Below are 12716 nucleotides of genomic sequence, written 5' to 3'. Positions count from 1 at the left end.
GCAGGAATCATAGAGTTGAATTTACTTCTTTTTACTACCTTTTTTACTACCTCCACAATATTTTTTACTACCAACACGACATCAAGCAGCAGCCCTTTTTTTTTTTTGGGTATGCAAAGCACCACTTACTACTTGCTATAAGGTATAAATCATAAATATTAGGTACACTAATAATTTCTAATTGTGATCATTAAGTATGGTCATTGTCAATGACAATGTTTTTTTGTAGTGTCAAGTTCAGTTTCAGTTGTCCTTACCTTAACCCTAGCTCTTGAGTTATCCTAACCAGCCCTTAGCCCTATTAAGGTGAATGATCACCTTGGCACAAATGACGCTAAAACACCAAACATGTGTGGTGAAAAATTAAGAACAAACACCACCGACTACCCCCCAAAAAAAAACAACAACTCCAGTCTAAGGATAGGCCCAGAAATCTATTTATATGGATATATAAAGCCATTATTATTGGTATGGTATTGTTGTTGCACATGACACTAAAGCAGTCTGTGAAAACATGCACATCAGTGGACTGCTTTACTAATGCAAAATTGAAAACTATGATTTCATTGCATTACTCAGCATGGATGCACGATGCTTGCATGATAAATACTGTACTTCCCAAAACAACAGTTAGGTAGGTAGGTAAGGATGCCATTTAGGAGTGTAAATCGAGTTTAATCACAATTTGATACAATATAGATTCTTTAAGCCAATGATATGATTCTTTTCAATACTTCAAAATGTGTAGCAATGCGATGCGTTACTGGGGTCTGTTGTCAATAGGAAATTATAGATTTTGGTTAGTTTTCATGGATTCAAATGCCAATATTATAGGCTAAATTATAGGCCAAATACTGAACATTGACTGTGGAATCAAGTAGGTTACAGAGTTTCTTTTCCCCCCTAAACCCTCCTGTCACTAGCTAGATGCTTTTTACATGGTTTTAAACTCATATGTTGCAGTTTTCTGATCAAGTTTTCATAGGCTATTGAATGATTTAAATGTGAATGCCATAATCTTAATTCACCACTAACTAGATTAGCGTGGTTCTTCACGCAGTTGTCATCTAAATGCAGTGTTTTATAGGCTATTCAAAGAATTTCACGTTCATCACTCAGTTGTGGTGTAGGTCTGTCTTGAGTGATCGCTGTCCCTTTAAATGTCCGGGACTTTTAAACTGCATGCTGTTTTTGTTGATGGCCAGTGCCGTCTTTGATTCAGTTTTCTACCGTTTTAATAAATGACACGCGCACTTGCGTGGTTAAAAGGAATTGTTTTCACTCGTTTTCTTGCAATTCCGTAACATTAGATACTAGGTCTAGGTTACGTTAAAAAAATGTTGTCGGTTACCATGTCAGTGACTAGTTCGAACTTTGTTACTGATGGGCTAGGTGGAATTTTATTGCACGGTTATGGATGATCACAGTCAGATGGCAGCACTACCGTCAGCTGAACGAAAGCTTACACTAGTCCACAGTTGTTAAAACTTCCAGCTGAAGTAGCCTAGTGTAAACTGAGAGATTTGCCTCCTAACGGAGTCAGTGTAGCCTATATTTTCTTAGCTGCTATCAGAGTGATAGGCTAGCCTAGGCCTACATCTACCGCTCCTTTGCTACATGAACAAATACTAGATGTACCGCATAGCGGTACAAAATATGACCGCCGCTCAGTCCTGTACATCCATTCCGCGAAAATAAATCATATTAATGAATTTGTCTCCATCTTCTACTCCATCCCCCACTCGTGAAACTTTTGTGTATGCTTGTTTGGAATGTGTGTTTGCGGACCGCACACAAAGTAGCCTACTGGTACTGCAAAGGTGAATAGATTTGTAGCACTTACCAAAAAATTTGTAGCATTGTTATAAAACCTTTAAAATATCTAAACAATCACAAGTAGAGCAGTCCATCCATTGCAACTGGACTGATGAAAGGTACACCTGTAGGCTACATTGTATTTGGGAAAAGCAGAAGGTAGCAGCATAATGTATTTATTAAACAAAACAATCCCTGTCAGTTCCATGCAGTCAACAGCTATCAAGAAGAGAGGTCATGTCATGGATTTTTGTGTTTCTTCTTCTACATATGCATAAGTTTAGTCATCTAGTTCATATGATATTCAGCTTTATTGTCAATGCACAAATTAAATACCAGTAGTCTAAAACAAAATGCCGTTTTACCCAGTGGTGCAGCCTAAATATTGTTTAATTTTGCGACTGAGATATCCACGCACTGGAGCCGACAAATGACGTGAAAACGCGAGAGTCCCCGAAAAGCATACCTGCATCCCCGGCCCCTAAAAAACTCTTCAGATCTGCACGATTCATATAAGTCGCCCAAAGCAACGTGAAGGAGACACCGAAAAGCGCGTTGTTTGTATCCCGAGACACCGAAAATGTTGTTTGTTGGCGTCGCTGATAGGGTGTCAACCACGGAACTCTACACAGTTTACTTCTACGTCATTGCTATCGACTCCGACTCACTCAGGTCCTGTTAGCACATATATATTATTTCATTAGGCAAGATTAAGTTAAAACATGTAGACACAAATATTAAGCAAAAAATGTAAACTTATTATATATTGAGGTGGTGATGAAAAATTTACTACCAAGTCAAGTTGCATTTACCTTTCAAGGGCCTTAATTTTGGTAGATTCTATTTACTACCTTTTACTACCGCGCGGACACCCTGTTTCTGCGCGCTCTTGGATTTGATAGAGGCGACTACTAGCGAGTCACAACGCGAAACTGCTAACGTTGATGGGAGGTGTAGTTTTTATGCTGCATTCGCTACGTGATTCTATGGTTTGCATCAGTAATGTTTCTCGATGTTGCGGTGTATTTTGTAGACAAACATTGACATGGTTAGAAGTCATTTGCACCAGTGCGCCTAAATATTTTTTTGCAGTCACACGTCATCATTTTTACTCGCGTGTGCGAGTGAAATGGGCGCACTGTAGAGCCCTGCAGAGTCCCAAAAATGTCCTCAAATGACTAGTCCACATGCCAAATATATTTAGTTTACCATCATGGAGGAGTAAGTAAAGCAGAACATATTAAAAGTTTAAGGAGGTAAAACCAGAGAATTTTGAGGTTGTTTCCTTTCAAAAGAGACACAAACAATTACCAAGAGAGTTGACGTTTAAGTTAATAGTCAACAACTAGTCGAATAATTGATTAATTGTTGCAGCCCTAGTGTACATACTGCACATCTGACTGCTGAATAGGGTTGCAAAGGGGCGTTAAATTTCCGGTACATTCCATGAAACTTAACGGAAACTTTCCATGGGAAGTTAAGCTGGGGAATTTTGGAAATATTCCAAATTGGAAACTTTCATGGAATTAAAGGAAATTATGGGAATTAACTGGGAATTTTTGGTAATTCCTACTGTTTCATATACAGACATTAACATTTTGTTTCGTAATAAACAATATGATTTGTTTGTTCGTATTTTCGCTTAGCTTGGCATACAAAGCTAGCTACCATGCTAGCGGGAATCCCATTCTCTGCCTATGGTTTACTAGCGTGCTAAGCTAGCAACACTGAAACCACTAAACTGCCCAAGAGACACCACGCCACTCAACAACAAAATCCAATTGGCTGGAACATTGACTGACTATCATTTTGTTCAGTTAGAATCCCAGAAAATGGTAAAACAAATAAAAATATAACAACAACATACCACCCCAACCAAACCTTATAGATTATGTAAGGTATATATAAATTGTCAAGCTTAATCAGACAGATTAATTGTCCCATTACAGCTTATGCAAAATGACGTACACACATTTGAATGTGGACAAAAGTGACGACAAGCCCATAACTGGGCAACTCTGTTTGCAAACGTCCAGTTTCACACCAGTTATTCCTACATGACATGACATTTTCACTGGGAATTTATTTTCCCCATGCACATGAACGCACCATAGGTTTCCTTTATGTCTAGTAGCCTATGCTGATTGCTGTGTGCATGGGATTGACGTATGTGCAGGGTAGAAATTTGACTGAAATTGCATTAAATCAGGTTGTTTTAACTACATTTAATCCACTACATTTAAGTTCCATGTTATAGACTAACTTGCCATTTTAAAAATTCCCAGTTTATTCCCATTAATTCCCGTCTATTCCCGTTAATTTCCGTATACTCCCGTTAATTCCCATGGAAAGTTTCCAACTTTGAAAATTCCCGGAATTTTGCAACCCTACTGCTGAATGCACCCTGAAATAACTTAAGATCTCCCTCTGGTGACGATATCTGTAAATGCACACCAAGGGCCACCCAATGGTACCTGTCTGAACAGAACACTGCACATTCAAGCCTAAGATGTAAACAGCCCTGAACAAATAATAATAATAATAATAATAATAATAATAATAATAATAATAATCATTTAACAGTGCTACATAACTGATCAACCATCAATGAAGTATGACAAGGAAAAACCTGATCTGATATACAATTTCCACACTCACTAATGTGGCTGCATTGTGGTCAATCAATAGATAGGTAGTCTATAGGTAATAGACATCAAAAGACATGTAGACCAATAGACATTACAGAAATGAGCCAGTAGTTTAAAATTAGAACCAAGGTCAAGTTCACCACATCAGGAAACCATTTTTGACCATGGGTGAGGTGTTTTCCACCAACAGAGATATTGAGAAGATATGCTTGGCTGAACCTTTAGCTGCCCCCCTCACAATATTCTGATAAGAACTACTACACAGCACTTTGAGACTTTAGCATTTGGCAAAGACCAGCATCAACACAAAGCTGGCACTATATACTGCTGATTGACAGGACAAAGAAACTTAATCAAAAAATGCCCTTTGAGGCCAACATGACAAATGGCAAGAGGAGAAGTATGTCAAAAAGAGATTGATGAAGCCTAACTAAATTTAAATCTTATTTTGCAGACAACTGGAGACAACTGACAAAATAAACACTTTCAACAGCCCTACAAAATACTAAAAACAATCATGCAATTCTAATTTAGGACCACTAATGTCAAGCATAAACCTGCAGTACCATCCAAATGCATACGTTATGGCCCCTTAAGGAACAAGACATTAATAATAAAAGCAAACAAATTCCATACAACGGTGAAAAGACACCAGCTGCCAGCAGGGAAAAGGTCAAAGCAAGAGCTTAGGAGCAGAAATGTCTAAGCCACAGAGTAATGACAACCATAAAACCCATACGACAGTAACAATTACCGATGGAGTGCTGTGTGTTTACTGGGAGCTAAAGTTAGTCATACTCAGACAACAATGGAATGTCCAACAAAGCGGTGAAGCACATCACCTGTTTGCACATTTGTCAGTAGATGATCAGCAACTGTCCTCTGTTCCACAACAATACCTTTGGTGAGATGTAACAGGTTTAACTGGGAATTATCACCATTTTCCATTCATCACTCCTATTAATAGTTTGGACTTATAAAAATAGTTTTAAATTTGCATACAAACACAGCCTTTAATCTACAGGTTTTGCTACATCACCACCGCTACATGTCTTTTCATCTTACTCAAGTTATAATGCCTCTTCTCGGATTCCAAAACATCTCAGTCAGAACAAGCGGATACAGAGAGGAGACAATCACAAAAGCTTTGGAATGTAAAACAAATACAACAATAAAGTGCAAAATATGCAAGATGCTTTTATCAGAAAAAATTGAGCTGTGACAGAGGGGAAGTGGATCTTATAAAGAGCAAATCAGCAATAGCCCTTTCCTGACTAATTACTCTCTAATTGGTTTAAATTCCACGTGAAAGAGCCGCCCGATCCAAGGGAAGGACGGTATGCGTGTCTATCATGTTAAGACCCACACACACACCTGTTTCAGAGAGGAGGACATATACATACACTTAGGTCCAAAGAAAACACCCAGGATTTAAGCCCTGTGAGACTGTTCCATGCCCAACACAATGCCTTATATAGCCAGTGCCAAGCTGTGCCACACCCACACCAGCCTCACCACCCTGCTACATGCCACCCTAATGAGCCCTGTGGCACCAAGCCAGAGCCAGCAAGAGAGCAAGCTCTGCTCTACTCTACAGCTGAACAGCCCGAAAACTAAATCACACACAGTTATGCTGGGAGTACTTTTAACATTTAATCAAACACTGAAATAAATTTAGAACTACAGTGGCTTTTACCTTTGAGAAGTGTCACCCTGTTCTGGGGCTCACTCATTTCCTGTTCATCCATTTGTCCGTCTGTGAAAGAAAAGATGAACATCCTCAAGCCTCCAGACTTCTGGTAATATTTGAGGTATTTATTTTATTTGAGGTATTTATTTAATAAGGCATTGCCATAAAGTCTTGAACTTCCAATTAGTTATACGCTTATAATTCTCATTAAAGCTATGCAAAATGAAAAAAATACAATTTTCTGTACACTAATCTAGTTACATTTTGCCATTTAGGTTGTACGTATGTCAATATGTAGGTTCTTATATTATGGTACTTTTGGTACTTTTCTGAAATTCACAACTAAATTTGCATTGAAAATAGACTTACCTGAAGTATCGTCACTGCTTCGGTCCTTGCTGGGGCTGAGTGTGTCTGACATATCGGACTCTTTAGCATCGATTTGATTTTCTAAGGGGGCAGATTGGAAGACACCATTTAAAGGAAGGGGGGCTCATTTAATACTATTCACTACTCCGAGAATTATTTTAATCCAAGGTAACATTATTTTTCCTACTAGGGAAATATATTAAAGTGAATCAAATTCTTGTTTTATTTGGAGAACATTAAAAGGAAAACCCTACTCAGTGTACTTCTGTATAAGCCTCTTGGATTCTCCCCTCTTGTTCTGCATACAATGAGGCTACACATGGTAATTTCTGCTTGGGTTCAGAGGGGTTAGGAATACACTTGCATGCTAAAATAGCCTGGCCTTTTTTCAACAACACTGAAAGTGATGGAAAATAATGGGGTGTGTGCGCATACGCTTGAGTGATGGGCAGTTCTATTGAGATTCCCTGGAAATGTTCTAAAGCTTCGAGAGAGAGATAGAGATAGAGAGATATAGAGATAGATAGATAGATAGATACTTTATTGATCACCAGGGGAAATTCAAGAATATGAACTCAACCCTTCTGGCCTCCTTTGAACATCGATAACCCTTTTCACTACAACAAGTCATGTCAACCTCAGAAAGGGTGTCAGAGGATGTAATCTGGGCAAATTGTGCCAACACACCGATTTACTGAAAATGAGTGTTAATTTATAATGACAATTTTAAATTAATAATTTCATTTTTTTTTTTAAATATAATTTCAGAAGGGAAAAGATGAGGTCATGGGTCTGGATGTTTATAGCTCTGGAGAGAGTTAGGATTTTGTTTTTGAAACTCCGCTCCGATAATCTGAGTATGTGTAATCTGGGCTCTTAATCTCCACAGGATTGAGAGGTCAGGAGCAGCTGTCACGCCAGCTGCTGCACCAGTGGCTGACCACATGACTCTGAAGGAGTGTGTATGTGTGGGGTAGGGGGTGCTGTGGGACATACACATGGAACTACACATGCACAATTAACAGCAGGCAACAATTAGCAAGAAGTATGCTTGAAGGCATCTAGTTTTGATATCATCTTGAAATTTGATTGCAAGGAATATGACCATGAGAAGGACATATAACCTGTCATTATAATCAGCCATTCAGGATATATACATCGCAGCTCTGTGGTACGTGCTGGAACACCAAGAACATTTAAGAAAAGTTTTCACAGCACAAAATTGTCAACTACAAAACCAAAAGACACCAATTAGTGTGTAAACAAGTTGTTAATAGTGCCAACCAGCAATGTGCGGGCATATCCAATATGAAGTTGCAAGTAAAACAAAAATATTTTTAATGATATTCAGGTAATTTCCGGGCATGTGAGTAAAACATTAGTCAAATATCACTGACTGACTCAAATTCCAACAAGAAAGCAGTGTGTGCTTCACATAATAGTCAATGTGCTGTAATACTGTAAACATGTTTCTTTTTCAGTAGCACCATGGCTTTACAGTCAGTCAGCCTTTGCCTAAATAGGCTAAATCTACACACAAGTGGTCAAGTTAAAAGTAGCCTAAAACAGGTCAGATCAAATTTAACAGAGTGGGATATAATTCAATGGTTGCCTGAGCTCAGATTAATGGAAGCTTGTTTTAACTGGCCATTATCAGTTGATATCAACAACCCTGACCTAATAACAAACAGCCCAGTAAAATGATGCTAACACTACTGCATTGTTTTCCACATATTTAAATCCCCATAAGCACCAGTAGGCTAAATTGCCATTCAGCCTAACATTTGTCAGAATAAAGTAAAGTACAAAAGTTTACGTCGAGGTCAGGATGAATTGTAGCACCAGGCAAGTTTGGGTCGCCCCTGAAATGACCGACACAACACTGGTGCCAATTGGGTTGTTGCTTGTTGGTGATGTTTGCAAGGTTTTGCATGTCTTTTAGGTAGTTAACTCACTACTTTTAGACTAAAACCACTTTGTTTATCTACAGACTTGTCATCCTGTCTCAGACTGCCACTGCACTCTCCCATAACCGTATTTCATGCAAAAGCATACACGTACAGGGTTAATTTCACTAGGGTAGTAATGAGCCTTCCACACAAAAATAGCAGGTGCTTATTCTCCTCTTTAAGAAGCTTCGGCCTCGTGGTTAATGGTTGGTTAAGACCCAAGCTTTTGCATAATATAACTGTTTCCTGTGATACTTTTCACTCCGTGCCAGCATAAAAGCACTATCCCTTTTTCGTATAGCACAAGCATGCAAGCAGCACACACGCACGGATGGTCAAGGGAGAGGTGAGCGAGGCTGCGGCTGGATTAGCAGCTCCGCGCCCTGGCACGCCTCAGCCCCTGCATGCGGCTGGCTGCCCTGATCTGAGCTCCTTTCACTCAGGGTTCCACAAATAGCTGCAGTGCATCTCTTCAGGCTCTCCCGCTCATTCCAAAGTTATGTAATCACCACAGAGTGCAAAGTGAAGGTTATAGCCGACCTCTGTAACAAGGCAAGAGATTTTAGCGTTCTGCTACTTAACCACGTGCAATAAGGTAGTGAAAACAAAACACATGGATGCCAGCAGGTAACTGGACTTGTATGTTGTTGGATAATTGGGCAGTTTAACAAGCAGTCGAGTTCAAGATAAGGCCAAATTAAGGGGCAATGGAAGAAAGTGTTCTATAGGAATGTACACAAATCCTGATATTGCCACACCACAAAGCACTAAGGGTGCCCGGTAAAGTGAACATGAGGCTAATCTTGTGTCACACTGCTAGCTAAGGCTATCCAGGCACATAACTGTATGTATGTGTACACCTATCTTTAAAAAGGGCCTGCTACCAACTCCTATTCAGTAACAAATAGGGGCAATAAAACATTTACATTTTTTTTACAGATGTGGTCTCAAGGGCTCTTTCATTTATGGATTATGTACCTCAATACATAATTTCAGGTAGTGTAGTGAAAAATTACCTTTCAGTCTCTCTGGACTGGCCAGGCTGTTGTCACCCGCTGTCTGGTTGTTCTGGAGATGAGCATCTATGACTTCTGAAAACACACATACACAAACAATGGATCTTCACTATGAAGCATCAATCTTATGGGCAACAGCTGTGCAAAAATATATAAAAAAAAAAAGTTTCTAATATTGTGTGTGTGTATATATGGGTCATTCCGTCTAATTCCAAATCAGGATGCTGCACCATCTCAGATTTTGCTCACTAATATTTAAGTCCCAAAACTTAGACCTGTACAAATTATTTTTTTAATGTTTTCAGACACATTTTTTCACCCTTGATTTTGTATAATTTTTTACACTCAGAAATGCCTTGGAGGGCATGTTTGGGCATTAATATCTTGAAAAGTATTATTCCCAGCCTGCTCAAACTTTGCAGAATGAAAGACAGACATGTTCTCAGTATGACTGGACCATTAAAAGTTTGTACTGCATGCCCATTACTTTTATATAAGGCCCTAGATATGGAATAAAATGCAAAACTGGTGACATTGAGGTTCTTCTAAACTCATTTTTTGTATCCACATGACACCAATCATTATTTTGCAAATACAATACTTTATCAATGTTGAGCCAATATGAGGCCTCTGTAACAAATGCCCATAAAGATATTAAAGATGAAACAATGTGTGATTGCATTTTTTTTTGTTAACGTTCATAGGACTAAAATGGTATGTGGGTAGCTAGTAGGAACACGAAAATCAATGTGGAAATAGTCATTTTGTGTGCCAATGATGTACCATGTTTCATTCATACATAAATATACTTACTTGGTTACATTGTATATTGTCCTTGAGGCAAAACAATTATTTTGACTATTTATTTATCTATGGTACAACATTGGCACTTTGTACCCTAAATGCCCATACACTGAGCTACTTTCACATAGATTTTTAAGTGCCTACTAGCAGCCCCACATACCATTTCCATCCTATGAAAATGACCGAAAAACACAACCTCCCTTTGTTTAATCCTTAAAATCTTCAAGCCCATTTTATGGAGAGCTCAAATATTCCAAAGCTTTTGGTGTGTGCAGGCACCATAATCACTACACAAATGTTTAACCTTTTAAATATTTTTTTATGTATGTGAGATAGATGTCTGTATGTGTTATGGTTGTATAACTTTTTGATTGTTGTATAACTTTTTGATTGTACTTTTTTTCCAAATCTCGAGCCTTGTAGAAAATGAATGAGAATCTCGTACAAACTTTTAATAGTTCAGTTATACTGAGAACATGTATTTCCATCCACCCTATAAAGTTTGGGCAGCCTATAAATAATACTTTTCATTATATTAATGCCCAAACATTGCTTCCCAGATAATGTGATTTTTTGGCTGTAAAACTGATGTAATTTCAAGGGCTGAAAAATAACAAATATTTTACAGGCCTTGGTTTTAGGACCCATTCTTGATATAGACAAGGTTTGACTTTTTATTAAATTTGTAGGCTGGAATGCCTCGCAGCAATAACTGTGCTTAAATGTAGTACTGCTTCAGCCTCTGGCAAGCTCAGAAAGGGGCGGCAAGCAACTGGTAGCTTGAGAGCAACGTGTTGGAGACCCATGGTGTAGGACATAGGTATATAAATAAAGCACACTGATTTTATTCTGTAACACACTGACTTCATCTTAATAAAGCCCCTGTTCAACAGCCATGTTTGTGAAGCTGGATAATACAGAGGTATAACAAACTCATTTTGATAAGAGATAAGCAAGCTTCACACATACATGCTTCACAATAAAGAAACTAATGATTAGCTACAGACTCCTGTATAATCCACCAGTGACCTCACTCCAAGGCTTTGGACAACATAGAAAAAAGCTTACCATCAAAGTTGGACAACTTGTGTATTGAGGAATCCACCGCCTCTTTCAACTGCTTCACAGCTGTGCAGGAAAAAAAAAAACTGAAGCGTCACGATCGCCTTTCAACTGATTAAAAATAAAAATGTGTAGCACCAGCACACATATTGAATACCTATCCACATAATTAGCAAACTAAGCAATATCCAACTACTGAGGTTAGATGCTGAATAGCAAAAATCAGTCAGTAAAGTTGCTCCTTGCTGGTTTAAATACATCATTCATGTGCAAAACGATGAGAAGAAAGCAGTGTGGTTCAGTCAGGCTGGTATAGGTTCCCATGCAAGTCAGTGAGAGAAAACCCCCTATTAGATGGTAAAATCAAAGGCAGGGGGAGGTCAAGAAAGAAAGAAACATTAAAGTAAAAGCATGCTTAGAGTTAGACTGTATGTGTTACAGCTCTAATAACATGCACAACACAGACAACAACCATTTTTACCCCCAAGTCTGATTTGGATCATGGCTAACTAACCTGAAACTCTACCCCTATCTCCATCGTACCAAGGTGAAACATTTTTGCCTGAGACAAAAGTGGAATCCATTTCTAAGAAAAATATACACTGGGGAGCACCTGAATTACAACAAATCATATCAATTCAATGTGAGCACTAGTCTGACTGGGAGGGTACAACTAACATCGGTTCAATCCAAACTGTTCATCTCATGAAAGTCCCCAAGGCTGACAACTCTGTGAAGGAACTGATTCTGGCCCATAACGGTCGAACAGACTGGCTTCCCATGTTGAGCTTCAACCAGTGGCCTCTGGATGAGTTGAGCTACCCCATTGCTGCCCAGCATCCCATATAATGAGATGGAAAAAAAGTGTTTGGATCTGACAAGGCTATGTGAATTTTAAAGCAGACTTTAAGTTCAAAGGGGTGATGCACCTCAGCATAACCATGTACCCTTTCTCCCTGAAATGCATGTTTGTCTTTCAAAACAACAATCTTCAGCATACTCTCCATGTATAGTCCATAAAGCTCCATAAAGCTCTGAGGACAATAGCTGCCTGGGGAGACCCTGTGCCAGTTAATAAGGCTTTAGTGAGAGTGGCAGTAAGGCAGTGGAAAGAATGCAGTGTACTCACGCTCGCACTCAATGAATTGATGGATTAAAGTGCAGTCCCCTCCACTCTTTAAAAGAAAGTGGTCTAATAAAGAAAGAAAAATCTTCCATTAAATAAAACAGCAACATTATTGAGCTTAGTGTAATGGAAGCACATGACCTCCACAAGTGAAACTAAGTAAAATAGAATCAGATGATGTGGTACAATAAAATGTACAAAAAAACGACAACCAAACTGAACTACAGGGGACGACAG

General features: G+C 38.7%; 1 protein-coding gene across 8 annotated transcripts in view; it reads right to left on the bottom strand.

Moving 5' to 3' along the window:
* Positions 1-12716, bottom strand: part of slmapa (sarcolemma associated protein a) — a 68976-nt gene that overhangs the window by 17560 nt on the left and 38700 nt on the right. For 4 of the 8 annotated variants that reach the window (XM_048253933.1, XM_048253931.1, XM_048253939.1 and 1 more), the window contains 5 exons: positions 12483-12545; positions 11360-11419; positions 9488-9562; positions 6523-6603; positions 6160-6219 (listed from right to left, as the gene is read on the bottom strand). In XM_048253933.1, the coding sequence (XP_048109890.1) occupies positions 6160-6219; positions 6523-6603; positions 9488-9562; positions 11360-11419; positions 12483-12545 (339 nt within the window). The remainder of the gene's footprint in view (positions 1-6159; positions 6220-6522; positions 6604-9487; positions 9563-11359; positions 11420-12482; positions 12546-12716) is intronic. The other 4 variants (XM_048253935.1, XM_048253937.1, XM_048253936.1 and 1 more) reach the window with 1 other exon arrangement.

The sequence above is a fragment of the Alosa alosa genome, chromosome 10 (genome assembly GCF_017589495.1).
Source record: "Alosa alosa isolate M-15738 ecotype Scorff River chromosome 10, AALO_Geno_1.1, whole genome shotgun sequence".
Classification (NCBI taxonomy): domain Eukaryota; kingdom Metazoa; phylum Chordata; class Actinopteri; order Clupeiformes; family Clupeidae; genus Alosa; species Alosa alosa.
The sequence above is the reverse complement of the archived record's forward strand: the minus strand, read 5'-3'. Positions and strand labels throughout refer to the sequence as shown.